The sequence below is a fragment of the Argentina silus genome (genome assembly GCF_951799395.1).
Source record: "Argentina silus genome assembly, chromosome: 22".
Lineage (NCBI taxonomy): Eukaryota > Metazoa > Chordata > Actinopteri > Argentiniformes > Argentinidae > Argentina > Argentina silus.
This window is the reverse complement of record NC_139676.1, coordinates 12864401-12881900: the sequence shown is the minus strand read 5'-3', so window position 1 is coordinate 12881900 and position 17500 is coordinate 12864401. Positions and strand designations below refer to the sequence as shown.

The window sequence follows — 17500 nt, the reverse complement described above, 5'->3', positions numbered from 1 at the left end:
ACATTCTGCCATTGGGGAGAAAATGACAAGGACAGTTTAAGTAGGAACAACAACAGTGTGGTGAGCAGTAATCACTTCACAGCAGACTGGATACGTACCCTCAATCCCCACACGTCTTTACTTGTCATATACCAAAGGTGCTGGGTATCAAAGCTGTAATTAGTGTGTGCTGTCAGGCTGTGTTGTAACCACTTGAACATGCACACGCACACACACGCACGCACGCACGCACGCACGCACGCACACACACACACACACGCACACGCACACGCACACGCACATACACACACACTTTGTGGGCATGTCCGCCCAAGGGGGAAGGCTAGTGAGTTCCACCTTACAGATGTCAGACGAGACTGTTTGCCTGAGGAGAAATCACCACACGCCCCAGTCACATGCATATGCACTTCACACACACACACACACACACACACACACACACACGAATGCTACAGTCTCTACATGTGCAATTACAGTCAAACTCAACTCTCTCCCCGTCCCTTCGTGTTCTACAGCTCTCCCTGGGTACAGTACACGACCACAGGCTTCTATAGGGGAAGTGTGGGTGTGTGGGTGTGCGTGGGGGGGGGGGGGGGGGGGGGGGTGCAAGGTGATTTGTGACCCACAGGCAATTATTATTGATGTTTCTCCTTTGTAATTACAGGCCTGCCCTGTGAGGAAATCAGACTAGCGTAGCCACTGGCAGTTTTACCAAAGGAAAAAGTGGGTATGACGGCGGTTGCCCCGCGTGTCTCTGCTCCACGGTCATTACTCCAGCTCAACAGACCTCTAACGAGAGAACCAAACTTTACATTTAATTCAGAAAGACGGCGTAGCAAAACAAAACGATAATTGAGCGACGCGAGGAAGCCAGTCGCGTGTATCAACACCAGGAGGAAGGGCGGCGACGCCGGTCCTACGGCGGCCCGGGGAGACGTAGCGGAGGATCAAAGGATGGTCGTCTGGATTAGGGGAGCTTTGGTTTACAAAGCTGTTTGAGGATGCAGCCGGTTGTGTTGGGGAGAATTCCCCACCGGCGTCGCTACGCTAATCTGCTAATGAACTGGCGGCTAATCGGAGCACACGAACACAAACACGGCGAGGAGCGAGGCACGCCACGAGGAGCGAGGCACGCGACGAGGAGCCATCACCACGATCCAGAGGACGGTTGGAGGGCGGGGGGGGGGAGAAGGGTGGGGGGGTGGGAGAGAGAGAAGGTGGAGGGTGGGGAGAAGAAGGTTGAGGTGGGGGTGGGAGAAGAAGGTGGAGGGTGGGGGTGGGGGGGGGAAGAAGGTGGAGGGTGGGGGTGGGGGAGGGAAGGTGGAGGGTGGGGGTGGGGGGGGGAGAAGGTGGAGGGTGGGGGTGGGTGGGGGGTTGGGACGACACACATAGCGGGAGGGAAAAGCATTCTCGGGAGCGTCGAGATCCTCCAAGATTTGTTATTTTCCCGGAAATCCAGGCAAGAATAGATTTCGAGGAACGATTTCGAATTAGATCAGTCTCGGCGGGGATACCCTCCTTTCTACTGTAAATGTATAATCCCAGAGTGAGGGGAATGGGATAATCTCACCACTGAGTGGGTGGTTAACGCTGTGGTAGTCAATACACCATTACTGAGGATGACCTCTATTGATTGACACGCACGCACGCACGCACACACACACACACACACACACACACACACACACACAGAGGATGACCTCTATTGATTCACACACACACACGCACGCACACACACGCAGACACACACACACACACACACACGCACGCACGCAGACACACACACACAAACACACACACACACACACACACACACACACACACACACACACACACACACACACAGAGGATGACCTCTATTGATTGACTCTAATCTGGTGGGAACGACGTGTGTGAGGTTTAGGAGACAACATGCCAGGAGGTCTATAGATGACAGTAGTTAACAGTGATGGAACAGTTCCACTCCAGGGGGTCGACTGACTGTGACGGCCATCCAACCCGAGGAGCTGCAGCACACTTAAATCCTCATCCAATGTGGATGGGAGCCAGCCGTAGGTCAGAGGTTAACCTGCTGGGCAGTCCCTGTGGTAGATGGATCAGTGGGTCTGTGATTGCTTCCACACACAACCCCACCGCCCATTAACACACACAAGGAGCGGAGACTGATCTCAAGTCAGACAGATGTCAGAGTAACAGAGAACATAAAGAGATTTAACGTATAGGGTTAGGGTTAGGGTTAGGGTTAACCCTATGTTATGGATGTTCTGTGACTGTCCTCCTATATTTTTATTTGTTATTTTCAATTTGTTCATATTCTTGATATTGTAACGACCCTGTGTAAGGCCCGTTAGCAGCTCCGCCAAGTGAGTTAACTCTCTTGGTGTTGTGGCTAGCGCGGCCGGTTTGTAAGCGGAAGGTTGCGAGTTCGATACCCGCTTAAGGCAAGCTGCTCTGCCCCGCCGTTCGCTACAATATGTTAAGGGCTTCGAGTCCATGGGCTTCGAGTCCATATACAAATTGAATGCATCATTATGATTATTATTATTTGTTACGGTTCCCCCTCCGAACCAACCGTCTGGCACCACCTCAAGGCCGTGGCGGTCATCACTGGAGCGTCCTCCTCCCAGTCGACAACGCACCTGGACCCGATCCCCAATCAACGCACCTGGACCCGATCCCCAATCAGCGCACCTGGACCCGATCCCCAATCAGCGCACCTGCAACCCATCCCCAATCAACGACCTACTTAAACCCTGCCTGAGCTTCAATCCGGCGCCAGAACGTACTTTCACAGTACGTCTCCTCGACCCCCTACCCCTGTTCCACGGACCTAGCCCCTTTGTCTCCTCGACCCCCTACCCCTGTCCCACGGACCTAGCCCCTTCGTCTCCCCGACCCCCTACCCCTGTCCCACGGACCTAGCCCCTTTGTCTCCTCGACCCCCTACCCCTGTCCCACGGACCTAGCCCCTTCGTCTCCCCGACCCCCTACCCCTGTCCCACGGACCTCGCCCCCTCCTGGTTCCCAAGGCTCCTTCCCCTCCCCTGATACTGGACCTCCCCCTACCGACCCTGGACCGGCCCTCGACTACTCTCTGGATTACCCTTCCTCTCCCCTGTTACTGGACCTCCCCCTACCGACCCTGGACCGGCCCTCGACTACTCTCTGGATTACCCTTCCTCTCCCCTGTTACTGGACCTCCCCCTGCCGACCCTGGACCGGCCCTCGATTACTCTCTGGATTACCCTTACTCTCCCCCTTCCCTTATTATTATTATTATTATTATTATTATTATTATTATTAAATACGCCTTTGGGCTAACCGTTATTCTCCGCTCTCTGTGCTGTCATTGGTTCCACCCAAACCTCACAGTGTAACATTTTTATTATTATTATTATTATTATTATCATAATATTATTATTTGTATTAGAAGCTAAAGGAGAATAAAGTGGCGGGGCCGGTGACCATGGTAGATATTCCGACCAGATTATCAACACAGAGTGCCTCTTTCCGCTGTGTACGAAAAAACAAGCCCAGAGCCGAGCCCTGATACAGACAGAGATAGATCCTCAAAATGTTCACAGCCCTCCAATGACCTACTTTTGCAGGCTTTTAGAGATTCTTATCCACAGGAGAGCAAAGTGCTTTCTCACCTGATCTGAATACCCAATGTAGTATATAACAGTGTGCCAGAGACTCTGGGAGCCCATAAACATGAACCTGTGTGACAGATTGTCAATGTCTGGCATTAAACAGACAATGATAGGTTGTGGAAGGATACTAATGTGTACTGTAGGTCTGTACAGATTATTAGATTCATTGGACAGATTAATCAACTAGTCCTTTAGTTGACACATTTAAATTTGATTTCTACATACATGTTTGTATTTCTACATATATATACACATATATACACTCACCTAACACTTTATTAGGAACACTATACTAATACTGAGGTAGGGCCTCCCTTTGCGCTCAAAACAGCCTCAGTTCTTCGTGGCACTGATTCCACAAGATGTTGGAAACATTCCTTGGAGATTCTGGTCCATGATGACATGACTGCATCACGCAATTCCTGCAGATTTGTCTGTCTCACCTGTACTGTGACTCTCTGTGTCTCACCTGTACTGTGACTGTGTGACTCTGTGTGACTCTCTGTGTCTCACCTGTACTGTGACTCTGTGTGACTGTCTATGTCTCACCTGTACTGTGACTCTCTGTGACTGTCTGTGTCTCACCTGTACTGTGCCTGGAAGTGTTCCTGTACGAAGCTGTGCCGCGCCCCAGGCTGGTGAAGGCTCGCTGGGCCAGAGACAGGGTTCTCCTCCTCTCCTTCTCCACCTCCACTGGTGCCCTGGAAACAAACCAGCAGGAGACAGAAACTTCAACTCAGGAGCCAGGGCTGAACACACCAGCAGGGGAGGGAGAGAGACAGACTAGAGTGTTTGTTTATGTGTGTGTGTGTGTGTGAGTGTGTGTGTGTGTGTGTGTGTGTGTGTGTGTGTGTGTGTGTGCGATAAACATCAACATGAACTGGAGTAAATACTTAACCCACAAGCAGAGGGGAGAAGGAGAGAGAGAGAGAGATAGAGAGAGAGATAGAGAGAGAGAGATGAGAGAGAGAGAGGCAGGCAGACAGGCAAGAGCGTTTGTGTGTGCGTGCATGCGGTGAGTGATATCAACATTTACATAAACTCTGGAGCAAACACTGAACACACCAGCATCTGCATCTGTACCACAGGAGACAGCCAGGAACGCTGTGAGGAGAGCTTCGCAGGACAGGTGCTCTTACGACAGGTGCTAAACCACGCTAACTAACCAACTAACCAACCAACTAACTAACTAACTAACTAACTAACTAACTAACCAACCAACTAACTAACTAACTAACTAACTAACTAACTAACACACTCCTGGACCTTTTTATAAGACTTACAGATGATCAAAGGTGCTCCTCAAAGAGAGACACGGAACACACTCAGAGATCTACCCCCTGTTACCCTCAGTACACTCAGAGATCTACCCCCTGTTACCCTCAGTACACTCAGAGATCTACCCCCTGTTACCCTCAGTACACTCAGAGATCCCACCCCTTGTTACCCTCAGTACACTCAGAGATCTACCCCCTGTTACCCTCAGTACACTCAGAGATCTACCCCTTGGTATCCTCAGTACACTCAGAGATCTACCCCTTGGTATCCTCAGTATACTCAGAGATCTACCCCTTGGTATCCTCAGTACACTCAGAGATCCTACCCCTTGTTACCCTCAGTACACTCAAAGATCTACCCCTTGTTACCCTCAGTACACTCAGAGATCCCACCCCTTGTTACCCTCAGTACACTCAAAGATCTACCCCTTGTTACCCTCAGTACACTCAGAGATCCCACCCCTTGTTACCCTCAGTACACTCAAAGATCCCACCCCTTGTTACCCTCAGTACACTCAGAAATCTACCCCTTGTTATCCTCAGTACACTCAGAGATCTACCCCTTGTTACCCTCAGTACACTCAGAGATCCTACCCCTTGTTATCCTCAGTACATTCCTCTCCCCTGTTCTCTCTTTCATTCCCTCTCTTTCTCTTTCATTCGCTCCGTCTCATGCTGTGGCTGATCTTGGCGGAGGTAGACAGATGAAAGGGGGCATAGGGAGAGTGGTAGTTAGGGTGGTAGTTAGGTAGGTAGTTATGGTGGTAGTTAGGTCGATAGTTAGGGTGGTAGTTAGGTCGGTAGTTCGGTCGGTAGTTAGGGTGGTAGTTAGGTAGGTAGTTAGGTCAGTAGTTAGGTCGGTAGTTAGGTAGGTAGTTAGGTCGGTAGTTAGGGTGGTAGTTAGGTAGGTAGTTAGGTAGGTAGTTAGGTCGGTAGTTAGGTCGGTAGTTAGGTAGGTAGTTAGGGTGGTAGTTAGGTAGGTAGTTAGGTCGGTAGTTAGGGTGGTAGTTAGGTAGGTAGTTAGGTAGGTAGTTAGGGTGGTAGTTAGGTAGGTAGTTAGGTAGGTAGTTAGGTCGGTAGTTAGGTCGGTAGTTAGGGTGGTAGTTAGGGTGGTAGTTAGGTAGGTAGTTAGGTAGGTAGTTAGCTGAGGTAAACACACTGAACTGATTAAGGGTGAACCCACTGCATGCTACTGAGCCACACACGGCGAGGTGCTAACCGTCGCTAATTCAATTAGAGGGAAAACCGCCAGAGGCAAAGCAGAGGAGACGGTTTAAACACTATTGCCTGAGAATGAACAAGGACACGAGTGTGATGTCTGTATATGTTTTGAGGAGGATTTTAAAGTGACACACGCTTTTACACACTCCTGTACCGGGCTGTAACAAGACTCTCTGATAACAAGACTCTCTGGTAACAAGACTCTCTGGAAACAAGACTCACTGGTAACAAGACTCTCTGGAAACAAGACTTTATGATAACAAGACTCTGGAAACAAGACTCTCTGGAAACAAGACTCACTGGTAACAAGACTCTCTGGAAACAAGACTTTATGATAACAAGACTCTGGAAACAAGACTCTCTGGAAACAAGACTCTCTGGTAACAAGACTCTCTGGTAACAAGACTCTCTGGTAACAAGACTTTATGATAACAAGACTCTCTGTTAACAAGACTCTCTGGTAACAAGACTCTCTGGTAACAAGACTCTCTGGTAACAAGACTCTCTGGAAACAAGACTCTGATAACAAGACTCTCTGGTAACAAGACTCTCTGGTAACAAGACTCTCTAGTAACAAGACTCTCTGGTAACAAGACTCTCTAGTAACAAGACTCTCTAGTAACAAGACTCTCTGGTAACAAGACTCTCTGGTAACAAGACTTTATGATAACAAGACTCTCTGGTAACAAGACTCTCTGGTAACAAGACTCTCTGGTAACAAGACTCTCTGGAAACAAGACTCTCTGGAAACAAGACTCTCTGGAAACAAGACTTTATGATAACAAGACTCTCTGGTAACAAGACTCTCTGGTAACAAGACTCTCTGGAAACAAGACTCTCTGGTAACAAGACTCTCTGGAAACAAGACTTTATGATAACAAGACTCTCTGGTAACAAGACTCTCTGGTAACAAGACTCTCTGGTAACAACACTCTCTGGTAACAACACTCTCTGGTAACAAGGTGATTTCCCTGTGTTGTGTTATTGGGATTGACACGCCTCAGGGGTAAAACAAAGTCAATACGAGACTCAAACGACTGACGGATCTGAAATGTCATGTCATCCACGGCGGCAAACAGAGACGTCTGGAGGAACGGACTGGAGGCTGTTTACGTGAATAATCCATCATTCACACCGTCTGTGGCTCCGTGTGAGGAAAACGCCGCTTCAAACACCCGTTCGCCCGGGAGTGAAACGAACCCTTTCTGATGGCGACGTCTCGGAATGATGCAGGTATTAAATGACGGCGGACGGGATTGACTGGCATGGAATATATCCCACCGACCGGTAATATAAACACCCCCAGGGTTGAATATGATATCCCTTATTTCCTCGGTGAAAGCAGTCAATTCATGCCGGAGGCAGTGACTGATTTCAGTATTGATTTCAAGCCGAGTGCCCAGATACACACACACAGGCCTGCGTACACACACACACACACATGCACACACGCACGCACACACGCATATACGCACACACACATATGCACACACACACACACACGCACACGCATATACGCACACACACACACACACACACGTATATACGCACACACACACACACACACACACACACACACACACACAGGCCTCTGGCGTCCCTCCTCACATGTTAGGCCTGTAGGGTGGATAGAGGAGACATGGGGCCTGATGCATGGTGTGTTGTGTGTGTTTATTACCTGTCTGGGTAACAACACAGTCATAAGGGAAACATGTGAGGACTGTGTGGTAGCCAGAGAAGGGAGGTCTCTCTCTCTCTCTCTCCCTCTCCCTTTGTCTCTCTCTCCCTCTCTGTCTCTCTCTCTCTCCCTCTCCCTTTGTCTCTCTCTCCCTCTCTGTCTCTCTCTCTCCCTCTCCTTCTCTCTCTCCCTCTCCTTCTGTCTCTACCTCTCTTTCTCCCTCTACCTCTCTTTCTCCCTCTACCTCTCTCCCTCTCTCTTTCCAGTTTTTGTTGCCGGACAAAAAAGGCCCAAATTATACAAGGCTTTTTGGGGGTGACGAAGTTGGTTTAACAAGCTCCTTTTGTGCTCTGCCGCACAATAACAGAGAGGGGGGGGGGGGGGGGGGGGGAGGGGGGGAGGGGGGGTGAGTCACTCTGAATCACTGTGCATTGGGACTGCAGGTAAATAGGAGGTAATTATGGGAACAATGCCAGCGTGATGTAATCAAGGAGCACAAGATGATATACAAGCCAAAGACTTCCTTGCTTCCTTGAGTTTATGAGTGTCTTTGTGTCTTTGTTCACATTGTTAGTCATCTAATCAGCCAATATAGCCCACTGCTGCCAGGCTGAAGGAGGCCATGAGAACATTGGAACAACGTGCCTCCTCCATACATGTGTCTGCAGTGTATATATATAATATAATATACGCCATTTAGCTGACGCTTTTATCCAAAGCGACTTACATTGCAGTGAGTGCACACATTGTTCAGTATATATGGTCCCAGTGGGAATCGAACCCACAACCTAAGCGGTGTTAGTGCCATGCTCCACTGGCTGAAAGGGTTCAAAGGGTTCCAATTAGTGCCCGTGCTGTAACAGTATGTGCTGTAAGTCAAGGTGGGCAACAGTAACAAAAACAACAACACTCCAATCATAGGTTGCAGAGGTCATAAGGTCATATCCAAACTGTGGATGCGGTTTTGGTTGATGTGGTAATTATTATTTATTATTATTATTATTATTATTATTATTATTATTATTATTATATTATTATCCTACACATTCACCGCCCTGTTATCCCCGAACCAGAAGCGGAGCCCGGTAGAACGCATTAGAGTTGTGATACGAAAAAGATATTGCAAAACATAAATGGATAGGAATCCTACCATTGGGCGATTTTAGGGAGAAGAATAACAGTTCAGTTCACGGTGACAACAAAAAGAAAACCGAGCGAAGTGTTATTAGGATGGGAGCTATTTGGGTTCCTCCCTCAGATGTCCCTCTGAGCTGTACTTCAGCAACCCTGGATGGTAATGGACGGTTTAGAGGCTCTGTGTGAGCGTGTATTTAAAGGTGTGGATGATTTAAACGAGTATTCATCCACACCTTGGGACCAGAGCTAAACCCACATGGGCTATTTGAAGTGTACTTCAATTTCTGTTACGTTTCGTTTTTCGTTTGTTTTTTTTGGAGGGGGGCGGGCGGCTTGTTTAGCTCAAGGTGTGGGAGTTTGTTTATGCCAGACTAAAAAACCTCGCTTACAAAGAATTTCTTTTTTAGAGTACTTTTTTTGTGTTGAGAGGATCGTTTGGGATTTCAGTTGGCTTTGACTCATCAACATGATGTAACAGAGAACTGTGAGCACATAGCTGGGAAAAACAAGTCTCATAACCACGGCAGCCAGAAATAGACATGCGAGTTAAAACTCCATTTATCTTTTAGCATTTCTGACCTGCATTTCTGATCCTATTTATACCTCTCCTTTTCTCCTGCTAAATGTATCACAGCACACCGTGCTTATACACACACACGCAATCACGCGCACACACACACACACACACACACATAAATACACACACAGTACACGCAAACAGACACACAGACACAGACACACACACACACACACACAAATTGCAAACGTTAATGGAAGTGTAAAACAGTGTCAATAGGTTTGAGACATGATGGCTCCTAACTCCTCTTTCCTCCAAATCTGTACTAAAGCAATCTAAAGTTTGGCCCAGAGTTTGGTAGGAGAAAAACACACCAAATTGGAAATACATTGTCACAATACAAAATGAGCAAAATGAGGAACAAAAAATAAAACAGGCTTGCGACAACCATGAAAGCGGTTCAGTAATGTCCCCTGGAATAGCTTGTCATCAAGGCAATTTGAGATCCAATGTCAAATAGGCACATTATCATGCACAGTCAACGCCAGACAACACCTTCTCTTTTTTTCTCTTTTTTTTGTCTCGTTCTGTTGCTAATTCCAACCAAGATGTTATTCAGGGGCCTGATGATGATGATGCCGATGAGCCAAACCAACACGGTTTTTCTTTCAAGCCTTGCGAATCCCTAAAGCAATTTTTGCCTGTGCTAACACAATTAAAGATTAAATACAGACATGTAGCTCCAGACAGGCTGGGGGGAATAATGGTGGATCGGAGCTATTAGCTGGGGGACGAGGGAGAGAGAGGGAGGGGGGGAGAGAGAGAGAATAGAGAGAGAGAGAGAGAGAGAGAGAGAAAGAGAGAGAAAAGAGGTGTGTGTGTGTGTGTGTTTGTGTGTGTGTGTGTGTGTGTTTGTTTGTTTGTTTGTTTGTGGGGGGATCAGTGTGGAAGTAGGACGTGAGCACTGGAGGATATTCAATCTAGTGACAATTCCCACAAACACAGTGCAGAATGAATGACTGCACTCACAGTGAGCCATCAGAACAATGAAACTGAGTCGGACGGGTTTGTGCCATTAGTAGAGTTTTGTGTGTGTGTGTGTGTGTGTGTGTGGGTGGGTGAGTGTGTGCGCGTGCATGCGTTCGTGTGTGGGTGTGTACGTGTGTGTGCCAGGTGGGTGCATTGCTGGTCAGCCAGTTCTAATTTTACCACACGGTCACATTATGTAACTGTATGGTAAAAACACAGGTATGAACGCTGATACTCAGAAACCGCCGACCAAAGCAGTAGGAGACAAGAAATGAAAAGAGCTGCGGAAAGCTGCGGTCTCTAATTGATGGGAAAGCTGCAATCTCTAATTGATGGGAAAGCTGCAATCTCTAATTGATGGGAGTCCCAACCTCATTTCGCCCAGTCAGGACCTGTCAGAGAGACCAGAGATCTGGGTTCAACACTAATCACCATGAAAACCCTGGCTTCATTTTAGCAATCAGCGTTTAAGTTAAGGAACTTTTCCATGAGTCACAGAGCGATCGGGCTGAAAATGAGTTGTGAGTAAGGTAGAGAGAGAGAGAGAGAGAGAGAGACAGAGTGTGAGAGAGAGAGACAGAGAGAGAGAGAGAGAGAAAGAGAGAGAGAGAGAGAGAGAAAGAGAGAGAGAGACAGAGAGAGAGAGAGAGAGAGAGTGTGAGAGAGAGAGAGACAGAGAGAGAGAGAGTGTGAGAGAGAGAGAGACAGAGAGAGAGAGAGAGAGAGAGAGAGAGACAGAGAGAGAGAGGAAGAGAGAGAGCGGGAGAGAAAGAGAGAGAAAGAGAGAGAGAGAGAGAGAGAGAGAGTGTGAGAGAGAGTGTGAGAGAGAGGGAGGGAGGGACGTTAACCACCAGCACAAACTCTCTCCCCGAAGCCATTCATCTTCATCAAGCCCCTCTGACAGTACGTGACCCAACAGAAGCCAGATTGCGGCCAGGCTGTGTTATTTCAGCAGGGACCATCATTACGGTGTTTCCTCGCGGTGCTAGCCAGGGTAGCCAGCCTAGCCTGGCGGGGCTTTACCTGGCTTTACCTCGGCCGTGTTCCAAAGAGCATACTAATGACCTATCGGGGGGGGGGGGGGGGGGGTGTACACCCTGGGATCCGCAGACACCCACCCACTCACCCTTCACACTGTTTGGACCGCCCTGCTGGTACATGCAGACACACGGCGCTCCCGTGACGGCCTGTCCATTCATGATGTATACGGTGAGAGTGCCTGGTGTTATTGTACGGGGTGCTTAAGACTCTCACGGCTCCGCTCCGTGGAATGTGTTTCCAGATCCATTGTTAATGCTGAACACACGCCCACACACACACACACGCACACACACACACGCGCACATGCACACGCGCGCACACACACACGCGCGCACGCACACACACACGTGCGCACACATACACAGACACAGACACAGACACACACACGCACACGCACACGCACGCACACACACACACACACGCACGCACGCACCCACACACCCACACACCCACCCACACCCAGCATATACATACACACACATAAAGGCCCTACAGTCTAAATTGATTTGTAGTCTGGCAATATAAGGGAACAGTACAATTGTACTCAGTGTCCTCAACTATGTAATTCCATTAAGTCAGTGCGATAGAGAGATTGTACTCTAAGTGGGTTCAGCAGTTAGTGTGGAGTGATGAGATGAACACCAGCTACCCGGGCTAGGCTTCGCTTTGCCAAGTGAAGGGAGGCTACTTAATTCTCCATTCATAACAAACGCAAACCACAGCTTCGCTGCACACTTGAAAAGCACCTTCCCATAAAAGTGGGTCAACAGGCACTTAGCTGGACCTTAGAACAAAGAACAGATGCCTCAATTGAGCACACACCGTGTGTGTGTGTGTGTGTGTGTGTGTGTGTGTATGCTTGCATGCCAGCGTATGTGTGTGTGTGTGCTTGCGTGCCAGCGTATGTGTGTGTGTGTGCTTGCGTGCCAGCGGTGTGTGTGTGTGTGCGCTTGCGTGCAAGCGTGTTTGTGTGTGTGTGCTTGCGTGCCAGCGTGTGTGTGTGTGTGCTTGCGTGTAAGCGTGTGTGTACTTGCATGCTAGCATATGTGTGTGTGTGTGTGTGTGTGTGTGTGTGTGTGTGTGTATGAATAGAACACCACTAGATTGTTGTTCCTGTTGCTCCAGCATTGTCTGCCAAGCTAGCTGCCTTGCCCTGGCCTGCCAAAAATAGACAGTAGCTGGGGCTCCAAGCACTTTCAGTCACAATAACAGGTTTGGATGCTAATATTTCAAGTGCTTCTAAACTGTTTCAATTGTCACACAGAAATTGTAATCCAACGGTGCGAATCCTCGCAGATCCATATTCAGCCCCCCTGTTGTTCAGGGTAACAGAGAGCGCTGGCATCCATTCTCCGTCAGCAGTGCCATGGGTTTCCATGGTTTTAGACTGACTCCAGAGACACATTTAGACGACTCCAGAGACACGGTTTTCAATTACGTGAAAAAATTACCATCGGTGGAAAGAGCACTTCCAGGCACATCGCTCCAGGTAACGGCAGAGGAGGTGCTGGTTTTCGTTCTGGCCTTTTACTGGTTTACATCAGTGGGCTTTGGTTGATCGATGTCGTGTGAGGGGTGAAAACCACCAGGAGGTGAGACCAACAAGTAAGCATTGTTTAACCCTGGTCTTGGGCATATGTACCATCTCATCAGTAGTGTGTATGAATCGGAGCTTATATAAATAGGATGTAAAACACAGTATTGTCCTGTGGGTCTATTTCCAGTCCGGTTCTGGTTAATCACATTGTGCTGCTTCTCCTGAACATCTCAGCCCTGTGGCAGCATAGAGCATGTTACTGAACCCAGAGGTGAAAGAACAGCCAGTAATCCACCCAGATTAAAAACACCTTGTATTCTCAGTGCTTTGTTGTTGTTGTTGTTGTTGTTTTTTTCGCCACGAAGGCCCGCAAGGTCAAACAGGTACATATCACTGCAATCAGCAGAACTCCCAGAAGGCCCGCGCGAAGGGCTCGCGGGTGTCGGGTATCAGGACGTCGGCGTTCTGCGTTCACGTGCGAGCGGCGCGCCAAGTCAAGGACACGCCTTCTTTCGTCACCGCCGCGGCCGCGTCACTGGCGTTCGGCTGTACCGTCTCCCGGCCACGCTGCGCCACGACCAGGGCTCTCCCCAGAGGACGGAAGCGTGGCGCTGCGCCGCGACCAGGGCTCTCCCCAGAGGACGGAAGCGTGGCGCCGCGCCACGCTGGGAATTTTACAGCGCCATTATGTCAACATTACAAGGCAACAGTTAAAGAATATATTTAGTGATGACGGAGTAACTATCTTTGATCGCCAACGACGACGTCGTTAAAAAACGAAAGCTGAAGTGAAGGCGTTCGGATGTTCCTCAGTGAACTCAGCGTTTTAGCGGTATTTTTGGTGCATTTTGACATGAATAAACGCTGGGTCGGGTTTGAATTACCATATTTACTGTAATAACTGTAGTAAACAGCATAGCATTAGCACGCGGCTACGCAGTTAGCTAGATTAGTAGCTGCTTTGTGATGGGGGGGACACTGTGCTAATCCAAAAATAGAGCTTTGTTAGCAGGGAGGCCGGCCCTGTCCACACCCTGGGAGACCAGGAGGGCTGTGTGGGGTGAGCTACTGTAAGCTCAGCGCTGCTGTAACACCATATGTTTACTGCTGACCTAAAACACACAGACAGACAGACAGACAGGCAGGCAGGCAGGGAGGGAGGCAGACTGACAGGCAGACAGACAGACAGACTGACAGGGAGGGAGGGAGGGGGACAGACAGACAGGCAGGCAGGGAGACAGACAGACAGACAGACAGACTGACAGGGAGGGAGGGAGGGAGACAGACAGGCAGGCAGGGAGACAGGCAGGCAGGCAGGCTGTTGCTCTGTTCCTGGGACCGCCACACCAGGGACCTTTTGAGTCTTTGATGTAGAACCACCTTGTCTTCCTCTTCCCGTGGCCCAGCAGGGGAGCTGTGTGCCTGGCTCCATGTTCACAGCTAGGCCCGTGCATGTACTGTACCGCACAGATCTGGGATCAGCTCCCCTGACCCTGGCCCAACTTCTTTCCTATGGGAGGACTGAGGCTATTCAAATGAGCTGTAGTGTGGTTTCTCTCTGTTCAGGTCTGTGCTCTCTGAACGTAGGCTTCTGCCCCAACTGCGCTTAAACGGTGTAGTGGACCAACGGGTCGAACTGGACCTTCATTAATCCAGTGGGAAGAAGCGGGCGATGCTTAGCCATTGGCTTTACTTAGCATCAATCATCTCCAACAGCACCCCCCCACCACCACCACCACCACCACCACCCCAACCCCCGCCACCCCAGTGCTTGCACACCACACGTTTCTGCGTCGGGACTACGCCTTGCAGCCGTGTAATTCGCTGAAATCAAATAATAACAAATACTGAAGTCAGGAAATTCACTCCCACTAAGGTCAGGTTTCAGCCGTTGTTATTCCAGGCTTATGTGCGCCGTGCACAATAGCCTGGGGGTGAGGTTAATCTGAGTGAAACAGACCGAACATTGTCTCCCGTACCATTCTTCATGGCCCTCTACCCTCTCCATGTAGTCACGCCTCCCCCACGCCAACCCTCTCCTCCCCACACACACACACACTCTGTATACACACACACACACACACACTCTACACACACACACACTCTACACACATACACACACACACACACACACACAGCGCTTCGTCATGCATCCCTACAGGAGGACATATGTTGTTATCATAGGCCTGTTGCTTCCCCTCCACGGCTCGGTCGGTGTGTGTGCTGATGCGGTCGGTGTGTGTGCTGATGCGTGAGATCTCTCTGGTAATCCTCTGAGGAGAGGGGGAGAGGGAGGAGAGAGTGGGCGGGTGTGTGTGGGTGAGAGGGTTTGGTGTGCGGGGGCGTTTTTTTTGGACGCCAGCTAGGAAACAGTAATAGACGGCAACCAGAAATCAAAGCGCCAAGTCACCCACTTGTGTAGCGAACCACCCACGCTAGCGCGCTACGCTACGGCGAATGCGGTTACGGAAAATCACCCCGTAAGACCCTAATTACGCGAAAGACGTCCAACCCGCAACCCCTGGTTCAGTAACTCGAAACACGTTTGAATCAATCTTCGGTCTCTCCGGAGCTTAACACCCAAGCCGGTCCATCTCTCTCCAGTTAGCTTTGAGTCATCCTAGCCTGGCCTGGCCTAGCGGCTACCAGCAGCCGGACACACATCTGAGCAGAATCATAATGGCATCCCCTTCACACGAAAGTTAATTAAATGTCACAACCCTCTCTGTGCTGTATTCACTCATGCACGGACGGAGTGATTGAGAGAATAGCTTTGACAGCAGAGGATGAAAGACTACAGTGGACTTTTAAAAAATTAATTTCCGGAACCTATGATGGGTTTTGTGTGTGTGTCTGTGTGTGTTCTGTGGGATATTTTTTGCGCAACTGAATGGAATGTGTGTGTGTGTGTGTGTGTGTGGGGGGGGGGGGGGGGTGAGGGTGTGTGTGTGTGTGTGTGTGTCAATGAAATTAATTATGAAAATATTCGTCAAACACCTATTTTTCTGTGGCAAAAGACGAGACGATAATTGACGAAATAGAACCAGAAGAAAAGATAACTAAACCAGATGAATTTATCTCTGTGACAAAAATCTAACAAGAATGAAACGTTTTCACGGGAGAAGAAAGGTTTGCTGCGCATATCACTGATATGCGCATATCACTGATTTACAAATCGCCTTTGGTAAAGAAATAAGCACCGATTTTGTGATCAATATCAGCGAATCTGCGCAGTGCCTTGCTGAGGCTGATCCTCTCAAACGCAGAGCTTGTTTTTAACATTGAACTGCCCTTGATGTGCCATGTACAGGGGTGTGATTTTTAATCGGCTGCAGAGTAATTATTCTGCTAATCTGGCTGTTGGAAGAGAAGTGACAGGATGTTATACAGACCAATATGTTAGGAGGACAAGTTATATGTTTGCGCACATGGGAGTCAGTGATTTATGTTTACTATGGGTTAATGAGGCGAGAAATGTGACAATAACTAGACTAAATCATTATTCAAATGACAAAAATATGACTAAAACTTAAGGCTATTTTAGTCAAAATGACTAAGACAAGACTACATCTTTTTTTTTTTGTGTGCACCTACGCGTGTGTGTGTGTGTGTGTGTGTGTGTGTGTGTGTGTGTGTGTGTACCTCTGTGTGAGTAAATGTGCAAAAGCTTTTCCTTGGCTAGCGTTCCGCACACAGAAGCACATGCCGTAAGCTCCTGCAGATCAGTGTTTTCGTGGGCTGTAGAAGATGACATCTCCCGCTGTGTGTGCGAATGAGACAAGCCAAAAACGCACACACACACACACACACACACACACGCACACACACACACACACACACACACACACACACACACGGCCCCGTCTCCTCCTGTTGTTTAGAGCAGAGATAGAGAGAGGGATTGAGATGGAAGAAAGCACTCAGATCACCATATGAGTGTTCTGGAACACAACGGGGGAGGAGGGGGGGAGATGAAGTTCAAGGTCCCTGGTGTGTGTTCTACTGCCAATGAACTGTCTCCTCGTAACAAACCAACTTAGCGAGTCTACGTTTTGTGTTCCGGTGAAGGGGGGATGCGGAGGGCGGGGTGGGAGGGGGGGGGAGGAGGGTGGGAGGGGTAATCAACAGTGTGGAGAGGACGATGAGGCGGGCGTTGGAAAGAAAGAAAGGGAGGAGGTCAGCAGGAACAGAGAGAGGGATGCGTGTGCATGGTGGTGTCTGTGTGTGTGTGTGTGTGTGCGCGCGTGTGTGTGTGTATGCGTGTGTGTATGGTCGTGTCTGTGTGTGTGTGAGTGTGTGTGTATGCATGTGTGTATTTTGGTGTCTATGTATAGTATGTGTGTGTGTGTGCGCAAACATGCAGGTGTGTGTGTGCGTGTGAGTGCATTGGGTGTTGTGTGTGTGTGTGTG

General features: G+C 49.1%; 1 protein-coding gene across 1 annotated transcript in view; it reads right to left on the bottom strand.

Annotated features, from left to right (window-relative positions):
- The window catches only part of usp43a (ubiquitin specific peptidase 43a), a gene marked incomplete at its 3' end in the record, with an annotated part of 80640 nt that overhangs the window by 46605 nt on the left and 16535 nt on the right, over positions 1–17500 (bottom strand). The window contains exon 3 of the mRNA XM_083693641.1: positions 4239–4354. Coding sequence (XP_083549767.1) covers positions 4239–4354 — 116 coding nt within the window. The remainder of the gene's footprint in view (positions 1–4238; positions 4355–17500) is intronic.